Source organism: Manis pentadactyla, chromosome 11 (assembly GCF_030020395.1).
Source record: "Manis pentadactyla isolate mManPen7 chromosome 11, mManPen7.hap1, whole genome shotgun sequence".
Classification (NCBI taxonomy): domain Eukaryota; kingdom Metazoa; phylum Chordata; class Mammalia; order Pholidota; family Manidae; genus Manis; species Manis pentadactyla.
The window spans coordinates 88094964-88121653 of NC_080029.1; the positions used below are offsets into that span (position 1 = coordinate 88094964).

At 36.1% G+C, this 26690-nt stretch overlaps 1 protein-coding gene across 1 annotated transcript in view; it reads left to right on the plus strand.

Annotated features, from left to right (window-relative positions):
* Positions 1-6265: 6265 nt before the first annotated feature.
* FAM98B (family with sequence similarity 98 member B) overlaps positions 6266-26690 on the plus strand; it is a 49799-nt gene continuing 29374 nt past the window's right edge. Inside the window, exons 1-4 of the mRNA XM_036889921.2 lie at positions 6266-6403; positions 13166-13311; positions 14409-14543; positions 25239-25417. Of these exons, the coding sequence (XP_036745816.1) occupies positions 6333-6403; positions 13166-13311; positions 14409-14543; positions 25239-25417 (531 nt within the window). The 5' untranslated portion in view covers positions 6266-6332. The remainder of the gene's footprint in view (positions 6404-13165; positions 13312-14408; positions 14544-25238; positions 25418-26690) is intronic.

The following is a 26690-nucleotide window of genomic DNA, read 5'->3' on the forward strand; positions in this document are numbered from 1 at the left end:
ATGGCTATCATCAAACAGACAAAAGATACCAAATGTTGGTAGGAAAAGGGAACACTTGTATACTGTTGATGGTAATGTAATTTGGCATTGCTGCTATGGAAAACAGTATGGAGGTCCCTCAAAAATTAAAAATACAGTGGTGATGGGTGAGTGAAATAGATGAAAGTGGTCAAATGTACAGACTTCCAGTTATAAGATAAACAAGTCCTGGGAATGTAATGTACAGCTTAGTGACCACAGTTAACAATCCTGTACTACATATTTGAAAGTTGCCAATAGAGTAGATCTTAAAAGATTTTATCATTAGAAAGGAAATTGTAGCTATGTGTGGTGATGGATGTTAATTAAACTAATGGTGGTAACCATTTCACAGTATATATATATATATCAAATCACTGTTTTACACCTAAAACTAACACACTAACACAATATTACATGTCATTTGTATCGTAATGAAAAAAGAATAATTTACAAATTTATAAAAATTAAATATAGAACTATTATATAATTTAACAATCCTACTATGGGTATTTATCCAAAGGAAATGAAAACAGGATCTTGAAGAAATATCTATACTCCCATGTCCACTGCAACATTTTTAATGATAGCCAAAAAATGGAAACAACCTAAGTGTACATCATCAGTTGAATAAAAAGGTGGTGTGTGTATGTCTGTGTGTGTATGCATGTGTGTGTGTGTGTGAGTGTATAATTCAGCAAAAGGCCATTGTGTCATTTGATACAAAATGAGTGGACCTTGAGGGTATTATGCTAAGTGAAGCAAGTCAGTCAGAGAAAGACAAATACTGTATGATATTACTTATATGTGGAATCTAAAAACACTGAACACAGAAATAGGGGTTAGGATGGTGCCTAAAGAGTGAGGGGCCTAAAGAGTGAGGGGAAAGGAGAAATGTTAGTCAAAGAATACAAACTTCTAAGTATAAGATGAACAAGTTCTAGGATTCTAATGTGAAGCATAGTGATTATAGTTAATAATACTGTTTTATGTACTTGAAAATTGTTAAGAGAGTAAATCTTAAATGTTCTTACCATAAACAGGAAATAGTAATTAGGTGACATTATACAGGTGTTTGCTAACACATGGCAGCAATTATTTTGCAGTGTCTAAGTGTATTCAATTCACACATTGCACACCTTAAGTTTGCACATTGTATATGTCAATTGTTATAGCTTGAAGCTGGAAAACATCCACAACTGTGTACATGACACTCATGTAATGCTTGCCTTCATGTATGAAAAAATATATATATATATGTATCTCCTATATGTGCACCATATTTATAACATAAAAGAGTAGATACGGCACCATTAAAGTGAATATTTGCAGTTTGGGTTTCCCAACATTTGCTCTCCTTTCTTTCAGTCACAGATCCTTAGTTGTGGTTTGGTATCTCCTTCAAACCTCCACCTGTCCATGTGCTCAGAGGATGCTAATCCTGTTGTCAGCTTCAAGGATGGGAGCCGACAGGCTTAGGTCAGTCAGCACAGCCTCTCCATCTGGTCTCAGGAGTCAGTATAGGAATGTACACAGAACCAGCTGGGCCGAGGAGAAGCGAGGAGAAGTGAGGAGAAGTGGCCGAGAGGCTCTCTTCCCCGGCACTTTTCCCTTCCTGAGAGCACCACCGCAAGAGATCCTCCTGCATGGTAAAGACTCAGAAAACTGAGCTGAGGACAGAGCCTCCATCAGGTAGTGGGTAAAGCTGAGAACTGCAGAGAAGCAGAGCCAAGGTCCGGACCGCGTGGTGAAGCCTCTGGCTCAGACCGTTCCCAGGCCTTGGACTATGAATGCCCAGAGCCAGCACATCCCCCTGTTAACTTAGGCCAGTTTGGATTGGGGTTTTTGTTTCTTGCAGCACAGAGTCCTAGAAGTGACATAGGCTAAAATGTTCAGTAAAAGGAAGAGCACACTAGCCAAACTGTCATCATATTTACACATAAAACTACTGTAAGACAGAAATCACAATATTTTGATGTCAGGTTACATAGGTAGCTTTCCTTTCCCCCTGCCCTTGTTTCCTGAGATAGAGTGAAAGAGCTCAGAAAAGGAGCAGTGTTAAGAAAAATGATGAGGTCCAGCCTAGGCTTAACAGAGTGAGTGATGGTCCATTACAACAGAAGTCATAAGTGCACAAGGAGTAGTGATAGCTATCATGCTATACCTGTGTTGCATAAATTAATTTTCTGAAAGTTTAATTATTTAAAAAGTATATTGACATGCAATAATGGTACATTTTTAAAGTGTACAATTTAATCAATGTTGATATATTTATATACACATGAAACTTACCACAGTCAAGATAACGAACATTATCTTTAACCTTCAAATGTTTCCTTGTGCTCCTGTGTAATCCTGTCTCACCCCACCCTGACACCCCTACCAGTCTCCAGGACCCACTGATATGCTTTCTGTCACTATAGCTTACTTTGCATTTTCTAGATTTTATATAAATGGAATCATGCACTATGTACTCCTTTTTTTTATCAGCTCTCTTTCACTCATAATAATTTTGAGATTCACCCATATTGTTGTGTGTGAATCAGTGCTTCATTATTTTATTGTTTAGTACTTTCCTACTTTATGAAAATACCACAATTCATTTATCTATTCCATTCAAATGTTAATAGACATTTGGATTTTTTCCAGTATGGGGCTATTATAAATAATACTATGAACACTGGCATACAAATGTTCGCCTGCATGTATGTTTGCCTTTTTCTTGGGTAAATGTCTAATTGTGGAGGATCAGACAATAGGCATATGTTTGACATTTCAAGAAGCCATGCTGTGGTCCAAAGTGATTCACAAGTTTACATTCCTACTGGTGTCATGTGAGAGCTAGTTGCTCCACAACTTACTCACATTAGGTATGGTCAGTCTTTTCAGTATTAGCCATTCTACTAGGTATGTAGTGGTATTTCATTGTGATTTTTCATTTGTATTTATGACAAATGATATTAAGCATAGTTTTGTGTGCTTATTTGTCACCCACATATCTTTCCTGGCAAGATATCTGTTCAAATGTTTTGCCCAATTTAAAAGGTGGGTGGCCTTATTTTTTAGTTGATTTCTTTATTCTGGATACATATCCTTTATTAGATTTAAGCTCTGCAAATATTTTCACCAAGTATGTGGCTTGCTTTTCAAAGAGAAAAAGTTTTTGTTTTGATAAAGTATGATTCATCAAATTTTCCTTTTATGGATTGTGCATTTGGTATCAGAAATCTTTGCCTAAAGCAAGATCACAAAGATTTCTCTTAGAAAATCTTATGTTTTCTTATGGAAGTTTTCTGTCATTAGGATTTACATTTATGTCTTTGATCAGTTTTAAGTTAAATTTTGTATATGGTGAAATGTATAAATCAAAGGGTTTTTTTTCTTTTGTATATGAATATTTAATTTTTGCCAGCAACTTTTGTAAAAACAAACTATATTTTCTCCACTGAAGTGCCTTTGTATCTTGGTCAAAAGACAAATGTTCATATGTGTGTAGGTTTATTTGTGTACTCTCTGTTCTGTTCCTCTGATATATCTATCTTTACAACCAACCATTATCTCAATGAAAAATCTTGAAATAAATTATTGTTCATTTTTCTGTGTTCAATTTAAAAATTGAGGAACTGTGTTCTTTTCCAATATTGTTTTGGCTAGTCCGGGTCCTTGTACTTAATACAGATATTAGAAATAGCATGTCAGTTTCAACAAATTTTAGTTCATATTGTATTAAAGCCATAAGGCAATTTAGAGGAAGCTAACATATGAACAATATTGAGTATTGTGACTGATAAATAGAGTATATTTGTCTACTTAGTTTTTATTTTCTCTCAAATATGTGTGGTTTGAATTTATAGATCTCCTTTTGTCTGATTTATCTCTAGGTATTTCATATTTTTTGATGGTATGAAAATGATAGCTTTATTTCAATTTCTGATTTTTTTGTTACATAAATATAAGTGATTTTAAAATTGTTGACATATATTAATTTCAGGTATACAACATACTGATTTAATATATGAACATACTGTGAAATGATGATCACAGTAAGTCTAGTTAACCTTCATCACCACATACAGTTAACAATTTTTTTTCTTGTGGTGAGAACCCTACTCTCCTACTTTTTTCAGCAAGATTATATCTTGCAAAGGTTTTCTTATTATTAATTAGTGCCGTTTCTTTTTAGCTTAGAGAAGTCCTTTTACCATTTCTTGTAAGGTGGGTTTAGTGGTGGTGAACTCCTTTAGTTTCTACTTCTCCGGAACACTTGCTCTCTCTCCTCCAATTCTGAATGAGCACCTTGCGAGGGGGATAATGCTTGCTTGGCAGTTTTCTTCCTTTCAGCACTTTGAATATGTTATGCCACTCCTTTCTGGTTTGTAAATTTTCTGGTAAAAATATTATGATAGCAGTATGGGTTTTCCCTTATATGTAATATGTTGCTTTTCTCTTGCTACTTTTAAGAGTTTCTCTTTATCCCTAACTTAGGCTATTTTAATTATAATGTTCTTGGTGTGTTTCTCTTTGGGTTCATCTTTTTTGGAGCTCTCTTGACTTCCTAGACTTGCATATCTGTTTTCTTCACTGGATTAGGGAAGTTTTCAGCCATTAGTTCATCAAAGAATTTCTCTGCCATTTTGTCTGTCTCTTCTCTTTATGGACCCCTTTAATACCACATGCAGTAAGAGGGTGCATGTGGCTCTGAATGAAGCAAGGGCTGAACTGACTGGATTAAGTTCATGCACCACACAGAATCATGCATGTGCATCGTGTTCTGGCTAGAGGGGCCCTAGTAATAGCTTGTGCTTAAAATGGTTGGGGAAGACAGCTGCTCTTTCTTGTTCCTACAAACAGAAGGTCTCATTGTTGTGGTTGCTCCAGGATCTTCTTGTTGAGGGTGGGTCTAATCTGGGATGATGCCTATGTCACATGCCTGGCATTTTTTGCCTTGGGAACTCCATGTAGCTGAGGAGATGCACATATAACTTGGAATTGTGAGGGAGTCACTTCCTCATGGAACAAACTTTGATGCATAGAGACATGAGCCAGATGGTAAATTCTTCTTTCCTCACCCAGAGAGATAATTGAGAAATGCAGTAGCTTCATGGACATCAGTGAAGAGATGGAGGCACTCTAATTGATGTTGTAAAGCTGTGGCTGGCTTGGTAATGCATTTCCATGTATTTGCTGTTCTCGACTGCCTCTCCCCCTTCTTCCATCATTCTTGTTTCCCTAGGATTGGACTTACCAGTAAAGTCTTAGTATCTAAGTTTTTGCTTCAAACTCTGTTTCCTAGGGAACCCAGGCTAAGAAAATTGATACCATTTATTAAGTGCTTACTGTATACTGGACACTGTTTTATACACTTTACATTATTCATTTTTATTGTGGCATACATATAGAACATAAAATCTGCAACTTTAACCATTTTAAGTGTATGACACTATAGAAAAATAAAGTAAAACATACAGAGAAGTGCAGAATTCAGAAATGTACAGCTCAGTAAATTTCTGTAAATTGAACACATTTGTTCAAGATACATAACATTACCGACACAAGAGAAGCCCTCCCCTTGTACCTCTGCCAGTCACTATCCTGTCCCAAGGAAAATCACTGTTTTGACTTCTATCATGATTTGTCTGCTTTTAAATCATAGAATAGAAATAACTCTTGTGTCTAGATTCTTTTGCTCAACATGGTGTTGTAAGATTCACTGCTGCTGTATGCGGCAGTGGTTTGTCTGTTTTCATTGCATATAGCATTATATTGTAGGATTAGACTTTTATTTATTCTACTAAAAATAGACATTGGATTGCTTGCAGTCTTCTACATTTCATAATGAAGCAATATTATTTTGTTACAGATTAACTTCTCTTTATTTCTTCTTTAAAGTTGGAGCACTGCTGTGCATATTGATTTAAAAATTTTATGTGGCTACATGTTATTATGCACCATTTTAGCTCAAGATAATTATTTCATTTCAGCATTTTTGTCATAAGCAGAAGGGTCTGGAGTCTGATAGGTTGAGAACACCTTGGGTAGAATCATGATGTTTGCTAAGATTGATTTCATTGTACAGATAACATCCAACACAAAGAAGCCTTTGTATCACAACGATTTAGTAGTATTTTTTAAAGTTATTATTACATATAGCGGTTTTAGGCACTCTGTGTCGATTGCCTCCCGGCGGGGAACCTTTATAAACCTGTCCCAGGCACTAAGTCGAGTTGCTTGGGACCCCGACCGGAACCTTGGCGCAGTGACGCAGGTTTCCGGCGGGCTTCTTAGAGCGCTGAACGGCTTTGGACCGAAGGACTATGAGAGGGCCGGATTCCGGTCCCGAACCTACGATGGAGGGGGACGTGCTGGACACGCTAGAGACTCTGGGGTGAGTATCCCTGGGTACGCCTTTCCTCCGAAAACGTAAGCTCTCCCTCCACTTGGCTGCCGGAGCCTCCCACCCCGTGGGCCGCCGCTGGGCTCCGGCAGCTCGGCGCAGGCCTCCTTCCCCGCCGCGCTCTCTCCGGCGCCGACGGAGTTAAGCGGGAGGCGGGAGGCAGGCCCGCCTGGGGAGCCGAGCAGGGCCCGAGAGCTGGGGCGCGCGCCCCCTCTTCCAAACTACTTGCCTTGAGACTCCGCAGCCGAGACCCGCGGCGATGGCGCGGAGAGGCCCGGCGAGCACCAGTCCTGCGGGGTAGCGCGTCTCTACCTCGGGGGTGATATTTTTGTTGACATAGTTGTCGCGTCCGGAAGAGGTGCTTGAACCTGGACTGCTGCAGCGAATTGTTTACCATGGTGTACAACCTGTGGCTTAATTAGGGCTCGGGAACGAATCTGCCCCGCTTCCTAGTCCGGAGAAAGTGTTGTCGTTCAGTGCGAGTCCATTCATTCAACCGTTTGATCCATTCGTTATTAGCATATGAACTCGATGTTGATAAAGTATTCATTATTGCATATTTGTGTTCTAGGCAGAGGAAAAGACAGTTTCCAGATTTCTAGTAGTTTACATAGCCGTTGGGGGCTACAAAAACTCCACTGGTATTTATAGTTCAGAGTGGTCAGTGGTATGAGAACTCCTGGGATGATGTTAATACTTTCCAGGTATGGGGATCAATAGATCCCAAATTATCTTGTCCTGCGCATGCGTTTATTGTCTCTTGAACGTCCTCTCAACCCTACCGAAAGTTAGCTACAGAAAAACAGGTGTCTGGCATAATAAATAGTGGCTGGCTGGGTAGGTAAATGAGAAGTTCAAAAAAAGAGAATAATGCATGGGGGTAAGCATAGGGCCAGGGAGTTGAGCGTCAAAAAAAAATACATGTTAATTAAAAGAGATCGGAGCCATCTGCACAATTGTTTGCCCTGCCACAGGCTGGAGTTTCTGTGCCTTTGCAGCACTTGGAGTGCAAGCTGAAACTGCAACCCCATTTTATATTTTCCTAAAACTGCTCTTGCTTCTCTATCAACTGTTTCTTTTGGATGGTGATAATTCCTAATGGTGATAATATTTGCAGTGACCCAATATTACAAAGCCTTGTGCTTAGCAGATCCTGAATGTTTGTCAAATGAAAGAACAGAGCCAGTCATTATTTAGGGGGCATTTTTACTTCTGTGAAATCCCTTGGAAATTTTCACTTAACTTGGTTAAGCAAGTAAACAAAAAGTTGTGCTCCATAACACAAAGTTAACCAAAACAAAAGGTTAAGATACTAGGCCCGAAACAGTCTGAGTTCCCAAGTACTCCAGATAAGAAGAGTGGGATTCTGTACATAGTTTATGAAAAAGGGAAAGTCAATGCTTTTTTTCCCCCTTCCTTCACTCCTTGAATTTGTTTATATTATAGGTGTTTTGAAAAATGAAGCTTGCTAAATCTTGACTTTTATGAAGGAAAGTTAGTTTCAGGTTTTTCATTATAGAAAGTAAGACAGTTTACACACTTTACCTGGATTAACTGAGGACAAGATTTTGAAATTTGAATTTTCATATAGTGATAATGAAATGTGAAAAAAGAGTACTTTTTAACTTACCATGTGTGTTGTAATTGAACACTTTTAAAGTATCCATAAAGATTGTGTATAATGTGTTTTCTATTTTGTGATTAAAACATTTAGGATATTAGTGAAGGTATTTCAGTTTGTCAGATAAAACAGGAAATAAAAGGGAAAATCTGTGTGAAAAAACGATTTAGTGATATATAGTATATTTAAAATAGCAATGAAAACAGGGTAGGAATAACCTAGTTTCCTCATTTGTGAAAGCAGCGGATTGGAGCAGATTTCAGAAGTCTCTTGCAGTTCTGACAACATATAACTTTGTAGAACAGTTCTGCTCAACCCTGGTTGTACATCAGAATCATGTACAGAGCTTGTGAAAAAGCATTCCAGTCTGTTATATACCACAAACTGACGCGATCATGCTCTTCAGGAGTGCAGTATAAGCATGCCTATTTTTAAAAAGCTTTACAGTGTAGGTTGAGAACCACTGTTATGGAGAGAAGTTCATTTCAGGTATTTATGGAGCACAACTCTATATTGGACACTATTCTGAAAAGTCACTGGTGAGCAAAATAGACTTGGTCCCTGTCCCTGTGGAGCTTACAATGTAGTGGAGAAACAGAAATGATCACATAAACTGTAGTAAGTGCTTTAAAGGAAAAGAACATGGTGACGTAACATGACCAGGAGGACCTGTGTAGTCTTAGGGGTTAGTGATAGATTCCTGAGGAAGGAACATTTGAGTTGATTGGAATTGTGAATGGGAGTTAAATTAGATGAAGTTGGATGGAAAAGGAGGAAAAAAAGGTGTCCTTAAAATGAGAACAAAATATGGAGACCTTTAAGTGGAAAGGAGCTTGCTGGATTAGCAGAACTGGAAGGATACTAATGTGGCTGGAGGGTGGAGAGCAAGGGCGAGTCACGGAAGATGGGATTCAAAAGGTAGGTGAGGACCAGGGCATGTAGTGCCTTTTAGCCTGTGTTGTGGCTTTTGTTCTCTGTTATAATAGCAATGGGACATGATGAACTATTTTAAATAAAAAAGGGAGAGCTTACATGTCTAGTTTGAAAAGTTACCTCTGTCAGCAAGGTGGAGAGAATGGATTGGAGAATTTAGTTAGTAGTCTAGACAAGAAGTGATAGTTGCTTACTGGCAGTGGATATGGAAAGAAGTGCTTAACAGGGCTTAGTTATTGATTGGTTATTAGAGCTGAAGGAGGTGATGGTATCAAAGATTAATTTCTTCAGTAGGTATCTATTGACTCACCAAAATAAAATGATTCACTTTGCAACCTAAATTGGATAGGAAGAAAGTGAAGACAGTAGGGAGTTAGTAAATATAGGGAATGCAGGACCAATGGAGAGGAGATAGAGATGAGATCAAAGAATAGTTGTAGGTAAGTGGTCAAAAAGGCAAGCTAAAAGTTTAGGTACTGGGTTTGGTCTGGGAGTGACGTGTTTGAATTAGTGATTTGGAGGTGGAGTAGTTGCAGGCAGTGGCAAGGTCTAGGGGTAACTCACATGTAGTGGCAAAGACTGGAAAAGAGGATGTTCAGGAATTGAGAGCTCAGGGTTTTGGATAAGGGTGTACATACCGGCTCTGAAGAAACTCAGTATAGATAGGAATGGGGAGGAAGACTGAGCACATGGAATATTGGTGGGCATCCAAGAGATTGATGGACAAAAACCACAAGAGAAACAGGGTGGCTAATCTCTGAGCTTTGAGCAGGTGATATTTATAAGATAATGGGAGAGTAATATGGGAAGCAAGGAGGATAAAAACCCTGCCAGATGACCTTGAATTTGAGAGAGTAAAATTGCCAAAGCTAGAGGTGGGAGGGTGGTCTTTCTGAGAAGAAATTGATAATACAGGGTATTTGTTTATGGATGGAACATAGTGGAAGAGGATAGAGGCAAGCCAATAGGATGGGTAAATGACAGAGGGAAAGAAAGGGTCTCGTGTTTTATATGTTGGCTGATGGAAATAGAAAACAGTAAATTAGGTTCTCGCCTGTGTCTTTGTGGCGGCCCTAATGGACAGAAGATCTGGATCACCCAACTTGAAGTATTGTCGGACCAGCAAATGTGGTTCCAGTGATGGCTCTGGAAGTTGTTCTCAGTGTTTGGAATAAGAGTAGCACTTCCCTGATTAAATAAGAGTATATAGAATAAACTAAGAACATGATAATAATACCTGTCTTATTAGATAGATGTATTGGATATACTTAGGATATTGTGGCAGTTAAATGAAGTTGTATACATAAAGCACACAGCACTGGCCTAGCATAACAGCAGTTTACAAATGATACTTGCTATTATAATTATGATTGCTGTAGATGTTCAGATTTACTAAATGCATTAATTTTTTTCTTATTTTTATTGTTACCTGATTTGATGAGCTTAGGCATTATGGATTATGGGTTTTTTCCCACTCCTCTAAATTCAGTATTTTGGATGATTTAATGAATTTTTGTTGAATCTTATAATTGGCATTTCAGTAAAAGTAACATCACCAACAATATGAATTAGTTAAATTTATTCAACAGTTTATGATTATTTCTTTATGGCATAAATGAAAGCAAGTAGGGGGAAATAATATGTTTACTATTAAATCTCAATGAGAGGCACTGTAGGACATGGAGGAAAGGTAACCCATGCAGGAAATCAGTCTTGATTCAGTCAAGGTATGAGAGTACCTATTCCCCCGTAACTCACCTTCAGTGGGCATAGATTCAGGATCAGAAAGAGTGGTCTAGATCCAGCTATGCCTTTATCTGGCTGCATTACCTGGCTAGGTTATTTGTTGAGTTTTCTTATTAGTGTAGACAGAAGTTTAAGAGTTCACATTGAATGTGTGGGGTTATATTTGGGTTTTAATCCTAGTGTCATCACTAGTTAATTATCTTTTGACCCTACAAAATTAAGATAATGCCAACTTCAAAACATTGCTGTAAAGACTAAATGAATTATAAATATTTTTATTAATATCAATATCTCTATGTGTATATGCCTAGTACTGTGCCCAGCCTGGTACTTAAAGCAGTTATCTTAACATTGTTAATCCTTAATTTCTTACCTGCAAAATGGGGAGGATTTGAAAATATTTATCCCTCATGAGATAGGACCAGAGAATTCAGAAAAAAAGAAATGCAAATATCCTATAAACATATGAAAAGTTGTACAGCCTTGATCATAAGAAAAATGTAAATTAAAACTATACAGAGACATCAGATGGTCAAAAATCTAAGTGTTTGACAACTTTGGTGAGTTATGGGGAATAGGTACTCTCATACCTTGATTGTATAAACCCTGTAGGGGAAATTTAAAAAGTATCTAGCAAAGTTACATTTCCGTTTACCCATTGACTCAACAATCCCATCTCTAGGAATGTGTCCCAGATATACACTGACAGAAATTTCCCATATTTTTTATAATAGTAAAACACTGCAAACAACCCAAAAGTTCTTCAGTGGGCATAGTGAATAAAATATTGTTAGCCAAGGCAGTAGAGAACTCTAAAACTATAGAAATGGTTGAGTAGTACCTCTACTAATCTCTAGTATATGTGAATGTATGTGTGTGTTTAAAACAAGGAATAGAACAGTACACAGTAGGCTGCCTTTTATCTAAAAAAGCAGAAGCATATATATATGTTTATACTTAAAGACATGGAATGACAACCCAAAACTAATATATATGGCTACTTATAGGGGAGGGAGGAAACAGAGTAGAAGGAACAAGATTAAGATTGCCAGTTAGATTTGTCTGAGTATACCTTGTTTTGTAAATTAACTTTGAAGCCATATAAATGTTTTACGTAATTATAAAACAAAATTAAATAAAAATAATCCAAACAAAAAAAGATAAACCCCCAAAAATTATAGGTACAGTATCCATCAACATATTGAGTAGGTGGTTTAATCACATGTAAAGGAGTTTTTTATACATCCTTACTGTATAATAAAACAATATATACATCCTTACTGTATAATAAAACATAAAATATAATAAAAACAATATATTCTGAAGATAAAAAATAGTTTTTAGTAATTTTATTATTAGTAATACTGGTTTTCCTATTCTGAAACTGTAATTTGTATTTGTTTATATATAAACTAGGATTATGTAAATGTCATTAGAAACCAGAATTTTCATTGTAAGAGAAAATAGATAAAAACGTGAAACAAAATAAGTAAAAACCCTACAATTCTAAATTTGAAGTGGAAATAGAAATGTGAACTCCTGATGTAATTTCTCTTAAAAAGGTACAGGTACAGCTGACTTACCTTTAATGCCAGATTGTGTACTTTAAATACCATTGAAAAGAATTGGGGCTGCTTAGAAAATGGCCGATTGCAGGTTTAGGACAGAAACATCTTGTCTTAGAAAGAAATGAAGGTGTTCAAATAGTACTAGGAGTGAGTCAAATGACTCACTGGGCTTCCACTAACCAGAGAAAGGACAGTTTGAGCATCAAAAGAAAAATAACTACAGTGGAATAAAACCCATCAAAATGTTAAAATCTGAAAGTTTTTTTTTCTAAAAGCTCAGTGGCAGAAAGAACCATAAAAGTAGAAAACTGGTATCCAATTCAATTATGTAATATAGAAAATGAATGGAAAATTTAAGGTTCTGTTCAGATACTTGTACTAGTGTTTGAAAGTATAAAATTATGTAATAAATGGTTTAGGTTAAAATGATCTCATAGGTCCTTTTCAGCTTTAATTTTTTAAGTTCAAAATCTGCATCCATTCTTTTTTCACCATATTATATTCATTATAATATATTCACTAAATATTCTTCTTGTAACTAGTATAAGGTTATTAGAATGCTCTATTTGACTTTGTTTTGAATGTAATATTTATCTTAAAAGTGGTTGATAATTTTACTAAAAATTGGTAAAATACAGGAAAAAGTGCCAAATGTTAATTATGTAGAACAGAAATTGGCAAACCATTTATGTAACAGACCAGAAAGTAAAAATTTCAGGCTTTGCCGGCTGTCCTGTCTTGTCACAACTACTCAGCTCTGCCATTGCAGTGTGAAAGCAGTCAGACAGTCTGTAAGTGGATATAGTTATTGGCTCTGTTATACAACAACTTAACAGAGAGTATTATGTGATTTATTTATTTAACTTTTTATGTCTTTCTTTTTAGATATAAGGGTCCACTGTTAGAAGAACAAGCCCTTGTGAAGGCAGCAGAGGGTGGACTATCTTCACCTGAATTTTCAGAGCTCTGTGTTTGGTTAGGCTCTCAAATAAAATCACTGTGCAACTTGGAAGAAAGTATCACTTCAGCTGGTATTACCGTTGTGTTTTATTTACGTTTCTGTTTAATAATGAAATGGTAGCCTATGGCTTATAGTTTTATCTACAATGTGCCCACTGTAAAAAGAAAAATCATTAATCTTAGGAAGAACTTTAATATGTGATATTAAATATCTTTGGATTAAATTTTATATTAATCCAAATTGGTTCTTAAATCTGTGTACCAATTACCATGTTTCTCAACTGTCTTAACCTTAGTATTAATCTTTAGAAAAGTAGGGCCTAAATTTGGCTATTTAAAAAGTTTAATTTTTGAATACTGCTTCTTTTGAATGAAGGATTTGTTGTTTGTAAGTCCATGTAATACCTAATTTAAATTGTATTACCATGTTTGTAACTCAGGATATGGGTTCACATAGGAGTACTTTTATAAATACTCCTACATTGGCTCATAAATATGTTTATTAATTCGTTACTGTCTTGGTAACTGGAGGCCTTATGAGTATTTGATTGGTAGAATTTCATACTATAATAAAAGAAAAATAAAAAAAATATTGAGTATTTGATAGAGAACAAAGTAACCTTACCCTCTGAAGCTATCCTTACTTTTAAATTGCTTGTTTCTTTGCCAAACCTAATAGAATTCACTTGGAGCAAAGTAAAATAAGCTGAATTCAAAATATATGACATAAATTCCTACATAATTAGGTTATGAGAGAAAGATAAGCAATGAGGCTTAGATGATTGCATTTATTATCTGAATCCATAGAAGTACTATAGAAATGGATTATTTGCTCTAAAGCCAATTGATAGTTATAGCCATAATATGCTTCCAATATTTCATTTACTAACATAAAACATTTTCAGTTTATCTGCTTTTATGAAAAGTCCATTGGAAAAATCTTCAGGGATTTATCTCATGATTAGATACTCATGTTCTTAATTTAAGTGTTGCTTTTTATATCTAGAAATTATTTGGTTACCTTTATCTAAACTTGGTGTCACACATAAATGTCAAAGTGAAAATTTAGAATTGAGTGTAAAATTGAAGTCAATTAGTAGTAGATGTTATCATATGAAAATATATGGTAAATATTCACTAAATGTTTTATGATTTTCCTTTTTTAAAGGGAGAGATGATCTAGAAAGCTTCCAGCTTGAGATAAGTGGTTTTTTGAAAGAAATGGCATGTCCATATTCTGTACTCATATCAGGAGATATTAAAGACCGCTTAAAAAAGAAGGATGACTGTTTGCAGCTTTTATGTAAGTTGTCTTTCTTTGAACATTTTAAGTGCATGTGTGTTACTTTCAAGTTAAGATTTATGAAATTTTGTTAATGAAGCACTAGACATTTTGTATATTGAGAAGGTTTTAATATTTGAAAATATGAAGCTGACCTAGAGGTATTTTTATAAATCGTAATGTACTCTGTGATTTCTAACAATATAATCTATTTAGCCAGTATAGAATGCCTTGTTTTCATATTTATATATTTAGTCGTTTTCCCTTTACCAGTTCATTTCTCAGTGTTTATGACTAAGTGACTAAAGTTGGTGATCTCCAAAGTCCTATGTATTCTTTTCTTTTTTATTAAGGTATCATTGATATACAATCTTATGAAAGTTTCACATGAGCAACGTTGTGGTTACTACATTCACCCATACTGTCAAGTCCCCCGACCAACCCCATTGTGTCACTGCCCATCAGCATAGTAAGTTGCCACAGAGTCACTACTTGTCTTCTCTGTGCTTCACAGTCTTCCCGGTAACCCAACCCCACACCATGTGTGCCAATCATAATACCTCTCAATCCCCTTTTCCCTCCGTCCCCACCCACCCTCCTCCACCCATCCCCTTTGGTAACCTTTAGTCCCTTGGAGTCCATAAGTCTGCTGCTGTGTTGGTCCTTCAGTTTTGCTTCATTGTTATACTCCACAGATGAGGGAAATCATTTGGTGCTTGTCTCTCTCCACTTGGCTTATTTCACTGAGCATAATACCCTCTAGCTCCACCTGTGTTGTTGCAAATGGTAGGATTTTTTTTCTTCTTATGGCTGAATAATATTCCATTGTGTATATGTACCACATCTTCTTTATCCATTCATCTACTGATGGACACTTAGGTTGCTTCCATATCTTGACTATTGTAAATAGTGCTGCAATAAACATAGGGGTACATATGTCTTTTTGAATCTGTGATCCTGTTTTCTTAGGGTAAATTCCCAGGAGTGGAATTCCTGGGTCAAATGGTATTTCTATTTTTAGTTTTTTGAAGAACCTCCATACTGCTCTCCACAATGGTTGAACTAATTTACATTCCCACAGGAAGTGTAGGAGGGTTCCCCTCCTCCACATCCTCACCAGCTTTTGTTGTTCCTTGTCTTTTTAATGTTGGCCATCCTAAGTGGTGTGAGGTGATATCTCCTTGGGTTTTATTTTGCATTTTCCTGATAATTAGTGATGTGGAGCATGTTTTCACGTGCCTGTTGGTCATCTGAATTTCTTCTTTGGAGGAGTGTCTGTTCAAGATCCCCAACGCATTTTTTAATCAGATTATTTGCTTTTTGGGTGTTGAGGCATATGAGTTCTTTATATATTTTGGATGTTAATCCCTTATCAGATACGTCATTTATGAATATATTCTCCTATACTGTAAGGTATCTTTTTGTTCTACTGATGGTGTCCTTTGCTATATGGAAGCTTTTTAGCTTGATGTAGTCCCATTTATTCATTTTTGCTTTTGTTTCTCTTGCCCGAGGAGATGTATTCATGAAAAAGTTGATCATGTTTATATTCAAGAGATTTTTGCCTATGTTGTCTTCTAAGAGTTTTATGGTTTCATGACTTACATTCAGGTCTTTGATCCATTTTGAGTTTACTTTTGTGTGTGGAGTTAGACAGTAATCCAGTTTCATTCTCTTACATGTAGCTGTTTAGTTTTGCTAGTACCAGTTGTTGAAGAGGCTGTCATTTCCTCATTGTATATCCATGGCTCCTTTATTGTATATTAATTGGCCATATATGTGTGAGTTTATATCTGGGCTCTCTATTCTGATCTGATCTATGGGTCTGTTCTTGTGCCAGTACCAAATTGTTTTGATTTCTGTGACTTTGTAGTAGAGCTTGAAGTTGGGGAGTGTAATCCCCCCAGCTTTGTTCTTCCTTCTCAGGATTGCTTTGGCTATTTGTGGTTCCATATGAATTTTGAACTATTTGTTCTAGTTCGTTGAAGAATGCTGTTGGTATTTTAATAGGGATTGCATTGAATCTGTAGATTGCTTTAGGCAGGATGGCCATTTTGCAAAGTCCTATGTATTCTTAAAACTCTCTGAAACTGGGTTGCTAAGCAGAGTATTAGATCTTGATTTTAATGAGAGCCTTTGATAGTTGGTTCAAAAATATGTATTAATCACCTGTTGTATTAGAAACTGCTCCAGGCACTAGTGTTAGATGAGTTAAAAAAAAATTGTGCCCTTGGGCCATTTGAATTCTAGTGAGTGCCTCAGTGAATCTGGATTATAGCTTACCCTATTATCTAAACAATTACCATAAATAATAGATCTGTTTATTTGTATTGAGTCCCTTCAAAAATTTTTAAATTCAGTATAATATCTTGCTACTTTTAAAGTTCTACAAACAATGACCACTTGAAAGAATTTTCTAACATCTATTATTAAAGATTTCTATTATTTTAGGTTGTGCCATTCATAAAAAAAATCCACATGAAATATTTCTTCTAGGTTCTAGTGTTAGTGACATTTGTTACAGCAGAAATTCTGTGTATGTGTTTAACTAGTGGTGGTGATAGAAATGTTGACATTTGAATTACCTTGTCTGGGTTGGGGGGATGAGAATTATGTGCTCACTACCCCCCATTTCTTACATTGTTTCCCATCTTTCTCCCATTCAGTGTGTTGAGTCACTGATTTAATTAATAAACCATTGTTCTTAGTAGGAGGTTACAGTAACCCTTAGGTATATTGGAATAGAAAGAAGCTAAGAAGCACTGGCCTAGAGAAACTTAGGAACGCTCTGTGTCAGTCAGTGAGAACTATGTAATTCATCATGTTTCCCTTTCTGCCTCGGCTGCTAAGAAGCTCAGCAATAATAGTAATACAGGTTTCTGATTTAAGTAAAAGTAAAGAGATTTAAAGGAAGTTGGTATAGTTTGTTCTGATTATGAAAATACATGCTCAGGTGGTGGGGCAAAAATGGGGAGTTAGTGTTAAGTGGATGGAGTTTTGTTTGGGGAAGATGAAAAAGTTCTGAATGTGAATGGTGGTGAAGGTTATACAACAGTGTAAATGCACTTAATGCCACTATACACTTAAAATGATTAGAATGGTAAATTTTATGTAATATGTCAAAAATTATATGCTTCTTAGAGAAATTTTACAAAGTAGATAAAATTGTAAAGAAGAAATTCATTTATAATCTCATTCCACAGAAAAGATCATAAATAACCTTTTGGTCTATTTCCTTTCCTGTCTCATTTAAATAAGATGGAGATCTTGTTACTTAGGCAGTTGTTTCTCTTCCTCCTCTTTGCTTAATGCATTGTGAGCATTTCCTTATCACTTAATTTTTTTGAAAAAATAATTTATATTGGCTACACAATGTTCTATGCTATGGAAATAACATTTTTACTTAATAGATTTCAAATTTGGAGGTATAGGAATTCTTTTTAAGTTATTTTAATTATAATATTGTATAATTTATATAACAATTATATGCAATTTAATTATGTTAATTATTTTAAATTAATTTCTTTATACTTTTGGTTACTTTTACTTAAAGATTATGAACATTTTAAAAATAATTTCTAGATCTATATTGTCATATTTTGGTCCAGAAAGGTTGTACCAGTTGACAATCTTACCAGCATCTATTCCATCTTATCTTTAGTTCAGCTGTCTTTAAAACAGTCTGTAATAAAGTTCTTCATATTTTCCTTTGAAGTGTTTGCAACATGTATGAAATAAAATGGGCCAAATTCCTTGCTATGTGGACACTTTCTATATATCAAGAAGAAAAGATTCAAAACTCACTGGAAATGTATAAAGTACATAAGACATGAACAAATATTCTACAGAAAATAGTTTTTTAAAAATGCTTCTAATCATGAAAGGATACACAGTATCCTTCAAAATTTGAGTTAAAAAAATAAAATGAGAAGATATTTTTCACTTATCAAGTGAGCAAATAAAAAAAGTCATAAGTGTGGGAAAATAAGCATTCTCATATACTGTGGGGAGTAGAGTATGGTGGGAAGATAACTGGTACCCTTTAGAAGGGCAAAAATTCAGTATCACAATTAAAACACTACCTTTTGACTTGGGAATTCCATACCTAGGAATACATATTTATTTCCCTACAAAGACATATGAAAAGAATGTTCACTATGACATTGTTGGTAGAGTTAAAAAGAAGTAGTACATCTTTTCAGTGATACTACTAAATATCCAATAGAATGAAAATAGATCAAAAGTGCTGATACAGAATGGTTTCTGAGATGTACTGATAAACAAAATATACAGAGCATGTATAGTATGCTCTTGTTTGTTTAAAAGAAAAGTAGGTAGTGGATGGAGCTAAAAGGTATTATCCTCAGTGAAATAAGCCAGGCAGAGAAAGACAAGTACCAAATGATTTCACTCATGTGTGGAGCATAAGAACAAAGCAAAAACTGAAGGAACAAAACAGCAGCAGACTCACAGAACCCAAGAATGGACTAACGGTTGCCAAAGGGAAAGGGACTGAGGGGGAGGTGGGTGGGAAGGGAGGGAGAAGGGGAATAGGAGCATTATGATTAGCATATAATGTGTGTTGGGGGGGCACAGGGAAGGCAGTATATAGCACAGAGAAGACAAGTAGTTATTCTGTAGCATCTTACTACGCTGATGGACAGTAACTGTAATGGGGTATGTGGTAGGGACTTGATAATGGAGAGAGTCTAGTAACCACAGTGTTGCTCATGTGATTTTATATTGATACCAAAAAAATAAAAAATAAAAATAAAAAGATGAGCAATAACAAGTAGTGGGAGGAACTGGAAAAAGGGAACACTTGTGCACTATCAGTGAAAATGTAAATTGATGCAGCCACCAAGACAACAGTATGGAGTTTCCTCAAAAATTAAGAATAGAACCACATGATCCAGCAATTCCACTTCTGGGTATTCATCCAAGGAAAATGAAAACACTGATTGAAAAGATATTGGCCCTCCTGTGTTCACTGCAGCATTCTTTACAATAGCTGAAATATGGAAACTGTCTATCAATGGTTAAAGGATAAAGAAAAGGTGTATATACAAAAAGACTGAGCTCATAGTTACAGAGACTTAGACTGGTGGTTGCCAGAGGCAGGAGGCAGGGGGTGGCAAGGAGATCAAAAGGCACAAATTTTAAGTTGTAAAATAAATAAGTACTGGGGATGTAATGTACAGCATTGTGACTATAGTTAAAATTACTGTATTGTATATTTGAAAGTCTTTAAGAAACTAAATCTTAGAAGTTCTCATCACAAGAAAAAAATTTTGCAACTATGTATGGTTATGGATGTTAACTAGACTTATTGTGATCATTTTACAATTTATATCAAATCATTACGTTGTACATCTGAAACTAATATATGTCAGTTATACCTCAGAAATAATAAAACATACAAATGGTTATAAGAAAAAAAAGAAAAGTATGTAGAGGTAGCTATGCATGCTAAATATATCTACACTTATGTGCCTAAAGAAATACCCAAGAAACTAATAATGGTTATTGCCTCTGGGAAGGGGAAATCTGAGGATCTTGGTGGTAAGAAGACTTTTCACTATATAGCTTACTGTCTACATGGTTTAGCATTTTAAATAGTAGATTGAACTCTCATTTATACTATTACATAGAACATGTTTTCATAGAACAAAACCTTCAGCTTTGGTTCTGTCTAAAATATAAATTCTTGAACCTAATGATCTGTTTTAATTAAGTTTTGAGATCAGGGACCCTGGCTTTGACATCAAAAACAAAGTTTGATACATATTGGTCTTAATTTTTTGTGGGCTCTTTAGACTGTCATGTGTAAATTGCATGAAAAAGTCTTTAAAATCAGTGGCTTTCAATCCTGCCTGCTCATGAGAATCACCTTGGGTTTAAAACAAACTATACAAATGCCTAGCCTCTACTCAGATCTGGTTCCGAATCTTTGAGGGTGGCATCGTTGTACCTGTATAGGCAGACCTCAGAGATACTGTGGGTTCAGTACGAACCACTGCAATTAAGTGAATATCATGATAAAGCTGAATCAAAGGAATTTTTTTGGTTTCTCACTGCATATAAAAGTTACGTTTATACTATACTGCAGTCTATATAAGTGCAAAACCTCTGCTAGCTTCCAGATTTTTCTGCAGCTTCCTCATCTTTCTCTCAAGCCTGGATAGTATTGAAGAGAGTTAGGGCCTTGCTCTGGACTAGGTTTTGGCTTAAGGCAATGTTGTAGCTTGATCTTCTGTTCAGACCACTAAAACTTTTTCCATATCAGCAATAAGGCCGTTCTGCTTCCTACTCGTACACTGGTGTAGCCTTTATAATTTCCGTCAAGAACTTTTCCTTTGCATTCACAACTTGTCTGATTGGCACAAGAGGCCTAACTTTCAGCTTATTTTGGCTTTTGATGTGCCTTCCTCACTGAGCTTAATCATTTCTAACTTTTGATTTCAAGTGGGCAACATGAGACTTACTTTTCACTTGAATACTTAGAAGCCATTGTGGGATTATTAGTTGGCCTAATTTAAATATTGTTGTGTCTCTTGTAATAGGGAGGCCAGAGAAGAGGGAGAGAGAGATGGGGTAACAGCTGGTTGGTGGAGCAGTCAGAACAAACACAACATTTATCAATTAAGTTTATGCTGTCTTATATGGCATGGTTTGTGGCACTCCAAAACAATTACAGTAGTAATATCAAAGATCAGGGATCACAGATCTTCTTTACAAATATAATAATAATGAAAAAGTGAAATATTGCGAGAATTACCAAACTGTCACAGAGACATGAAGTGAGCAAATGCTTTTGGGAAAATGTGCCAACAGACTTGCTCGTGGGTTGCCACAAACTTCCAATTTGTTAAAAACGCAGTGTCCGTGAAGCACAATAAAACAAGGTAAGCCTGTTTTGCCAGGGTGTCATCTTTGATGAATTACTTAATCACCACCTGCATTTGTTCCTTCCTGAGTCATAAGGAGGCTGTGTGGCATGTAAAAACAAAATTGGATTTTTATGGGGGGGGCGAGGCAGAAAACTGCCATACTGAGGATTAGATTTCTGGTTCTCTTACACAGAATGGGGGCAAAATAGTTGCTTCTCCAGCCTGTTGGAGTCAAGCCTGGGTTGAGAATAGCTATAAGGAAGCATCCTTACCACACCACCAAATGACCGTCACGGTAACTTGAGTGCACACAGGGCACCTGCTCAAGGCTGGTGCTTTTTCTGCTTTTATCACCCTTGCATGTCTCACCACATAGCCAGCAGCCTTGGCCACCCCCTTACCATCAAGTTTGTGGGCTCCCTATCCATACATGTTGTGATTGTGATGAAATACTTGTGATACAACAATCTTGGTGCCATTTTATAGACATTTCCCATGTGAACAACATATCATATTTGTTAATTAACCCAATGCCCAGAGCCCCAAAGTGTTAGTATCTCTGAGCCTGCAAGGCTGTAAGTTTATAACAAGGCCAAACACATCCCTTTGGCCACAATAGTATTAGAGCTTCTCTTTTACTTTGCATTTCACTATTTTGGACTCCACTAATTTGGAATAATGGGTTGTAGCTGGGATACTGCCTGGGCCAAAATTTAACTTTGAGTTATTTATGGGGGGAAAAAAGCATCTTTGGAATTAAAATGATTGATGTAGGTAAGATCTACAGGAGAACATTTAAACTATATGAAGATAAAACATTTTCATGTGCATACAACCAAGTGGAAATCACTCCACTTTTCCCCGCTCCCCAAAGATGTCCATGTCCAAATCCCTGGATCCTGTGAAGATGTTACATTACGTGGCAAAAGGGACTTGGCAGATGTAGCTAGGGTTGGTCCTTGTGATAGGGAAATTATCCTGCATTGTCAGGACTCTCTCAACCTAATTACAAAATTACTTAGAAGTGGAGAATTTTCTTCAGGTGGAGTCAGAGAAATGAGTTACAGGAGGAACTTGGAGAGATTTGGAGCATGAAAGGGCCTTGACCTGCTGTCTCTAGGAGGAGGTTCGTGGAAAGCACAAGAAGGATGGCAGATAGCCTCGATCAGCATGACCCGCCCCCCAGCTGACAGCCAGCAAGGAAATGGAGACTTCAGTCAAGGACCTCAATTTGACCAACAACCTGAATCAGTTTGAGAACAGGTTCATCAAAGCAAACACGTGCCTGGAACTTCCAGAAAGGAACATGGCCCTGCTGACCTTTAGTTGGCCTCTTCAACTAACCCCACTGAGCCACACGGCACCCAGACTTCTGACCTGTAGAACTGTGAGATCATAAATGCTTGTTGTTTGAAGCCACTACATTTGTGGTAGGTTTTAACAGCAGCAATAGAAAATTAATACAATAGGCATGTTAGTAAAAAAATTTTAATTGCTAATATGGCCAGGAACTGATGGCCCAATGGTCAGAATGGCCAGAAGGCCAATTCAGTGTGTCCTGCTGGAATATCAGCCTCAGATGAAGAGCTGAAAACATAGTGATAAATTACTCTTAGCTCTTCATGACAGCAGATCTCTAAAAGGGTCTCTCCTAGGCGCCATTCTGTAAGATCACGCTCTGTTCATGGCATGTCTTTGAAAGTAATAAAAGGGATATTCCTTAAAAAAAAAAAACAAGGTATGCCTGTACTTTTTTTTTTTCAAAATATCTTTTAAAAAATTTTTTAAATTTTGGTATCATTAATCTACAATTACAGAAAGAACATTGTTTACTAGGCTCCCCCCTTCACCAAGTCCCCCCCACAAACCCCTTCACAGTCACTGTCCATCTGCATAGTAAGATGCTGTAAAATCACTACTTGTCTTCTCTGTGTTGCGCAGCCCTCCCCGTGCCCCCCACGCACTATACATGCTAATTGTAATGCCCTCTTTCTTTTTCCCTGCCCTTATCCCTCCCTTCCCACCCATCCTCCCGAGTCCCTTTCCCTTTGGTAACTATTAGTCCATTCTTGGGTTCTGTGATTCTGCTGCTGTTTTGTTCCTTCAGTTTTCCTTTGTTCTTATACTCCACATATGAGTGAAATCATTTGGTATTTGTCCTTCTCCACCTGGCTAATTTCACTGAGCATAATACCCTCTAGCTCCATCCATGTTGTTGCGAATGGTAGGATCTGTTTTTTTCTTATGGCTGCGTAATATTCCATTGTGTATATGTACCACATCTTCTTTATCCATTCATCTACTGATGGACATTTAGGTTGCTTCCATATCTTGGCTACTGTAAACAGTGCAGCGATAAGCATAGGGGTGCATCTGTCTTTTTCAAACTGGAGTGCTGCATTCTTAGGGTAAATTCCTATAAGTGGAATTCCTGGGTCAAATGGTATTTCTATTTTGAGCATTCTCAGGAACCTCCACACTGCTTTCCACAATGGTTGAACTAGTTTACATTCCCACCAGCAGTAGAGGAGGGTTCCCCTTTCTCCACAACCTCGCCAACATTTGTTGTTGTTTGTCTTTTCGATGATGGCGATCCTTACTGGTGTGAGGTGATGTCTCATTGTGGTTTTAATTTGCATTTCTCTGATGATTAGCGATGTGGAGCATCTTTTCATGTGCCTGTTGGTATGCCTGTACTTTTAAACAATTTCTCAGATAAATCTTCTCAGATGAAGATGAAACTATTGAATTGTGTGTGTGTGTGTGTGTATAGCTTTAACAAAACAAAACAAAACCCAATATTTTAACTATTGTAATAAACGTTAATTTAAAACAAGACTAACCATCTAAGATTTTTGAGTAATTTTCTTGAATGGCTATTGAAAGGATTAAGTAAAAGGACAGTAAAGGGACTTGTGAACAAGGGGTGGTCCATCCTGAAGGCAAATAGTTACTCAGATTGCTCTGATTATATATCTTTTTTTTTCCTGGTTTGAGCATCCTGTACATATGAGAGAGACAATATTTTATCAGTCTTACTCATTCTTATACATTCTTGAATAGTTCATTACTGGTGGGTCTCTCCTACTGGACTTTAAAATTTTTATAGGAAAGGTACTCTTTTTTTTTTTTTCTAGTTTCCCCCTGCCTCTTTGTTTTTTTTCTTGTGTGTGTGTGTGTGATAAGAACACTTACATAAAATCTACCCTCTTATCAAATTTGTAAGTATAAAATACAGAATTGTTAACTATGGGCAGTAGGACTTATTCATCTTATATAACTGACCAGTATATCAAACTGTGCTTATGAGTACTATGCCAAGGTCCCTCTGGTTTCAAAACTTCATTAAAACAGATGACCAATTTTTCAGAAAATTTTATTTAACTAGTATCTTCCAGTTTTCTCTCTTTCCCATCCCCTGGCAACCACCAGTCTTCTCTCTGCTTTATGAATTTTACTTTTTTAGATTCCTTATGAAAGTGATATTACATAGTATATCACTTCTGTGTCTGGTTTATTTCACTGTGCACAGTATTCTCCAGGTTCATGCATATTGTCACAAATTGCTGGGTTTCCTTCTTTTTTAAAGCTAAATACTACTCCATTGTGTGTATAAACTGCATTTTCCTTAATCATTCATCTGTTGAAGGACACAGGTTGTTCCCATATCTTGGCTATTGACAATATTGCAGTGAATATGTCAGTACAGATCTCTTCAAAATCCTGGTTTCAGTTCCTTTGCATGTATACCCAGAAGAGAAATTTTTTTTAAGGAGTTCTTCTTCATTTTAACATTATTTGTTTTTTCCCTTTTGTTTTATTATAGTATTTTTAAGTACAGAGCTTCAAGCTTTACAGATATTACAGAACAAGAAATGTAAAAATTCTCAATTAGATAAAAACAGTGAAATTTATCAGGAAGTTGAAGCTCTCTGTGATACTCTTGGTATATCCAAGTCAACAACTTCTGACATTCCACTTATGCTAAACCAAGTGGAATCAAAGGTAATGTATTCATTTCATTTTTTATTTCCAAAAAATTCGACTAAATCCTGACATGTAAATCTCGTAAAAATGAAAATATTTCCTTTACTTAGAAGATACATTCCATTTCAAGAGAAGTTTGTTTTCATGTAAAACTAAATTTTGGATTTTGAGTTAATATGCATGTGACCTAATTTGTTTATAACTAATATTTAGGAATCAGATCTTAATGAGTGAGTGCCCTTAGGGTTTGATGTCATAGAAATCACTTTGCAAATTTAAGGATCCCTTTCCTAAACAAGGTTGTAGTGCAGTATAATGAAAGAAGTAGAGTTATATTTCAAAGACAAATTAAAATATTTTTAAATGGACATTAATAGATTGCAATGAGGTTGTTTCTGGCAGTGAGAAAGCACAATTTTGGGTGGGTAAGTGTTTAGTGTTTGTTGTATAGTGAATGAATGAATGATTACCCTGATGGAGTAGTTAGAAATAGCCAAAAACTATGTACTTCAGGCTTTTTGAAATTTTCTTTTATAAAATAGAAGAATTCTTTCAAATAAGTTTTTTAAAAATTAAAAGAAAGAAAAGATATTCATACATAGAATAAGTCTATAAATTCCAACTAAAAAAAAGTTCCTGAGTTAACAAGTTACTCTTCAGGAGTTTTATTTTCTTTTTTTCCTCTGGATTAAGAATGATCTAGGGCTGGCTAAAATGTCTGTAATTATTTCAAATGGAGACAGATTTCTGGGCTTTTTCTAGTCTTCCAGGGCTTCCACATACTGATTCCAAAGAGGGTTTTCCCATTTTATGGGTTTCGATTAGTATTAACAACATTCCTAAACCTCTTTTCCCTCCTTGAATCAGACTATATGCCCATGTTCAAATGCTGGCAGACTAATTGTAAGGTAGTTGTTAACCATGGCCATCATGGATAAATATTTACCTAAAAGAACTTCCTTCTCCATTTAGTTCCTATCAAAAGCAAAAATTTCTTTACTTTCTTCTACGTGTGATATGTTTAGAATACACTTTGTCCCCCTTGGGGAAGAAAATTATCATTATTTTCTAACTTGAAGCTGTTCAAATATGAATCTAAAATAGTTACAGTAATATTAACAGCAAACATATAAAGCATTTACTGTTCTAAATATATATATTTAATAACTCATTTAATTCTCACATCATCTATAGTGAGGTATAGGAGCTATTATTATCTTAATGGCCATATGAGGAAACTGAGGTGCTGAAAGATTTAATAAATTAGACAGGCAAGATTCTAAGTAGTAAT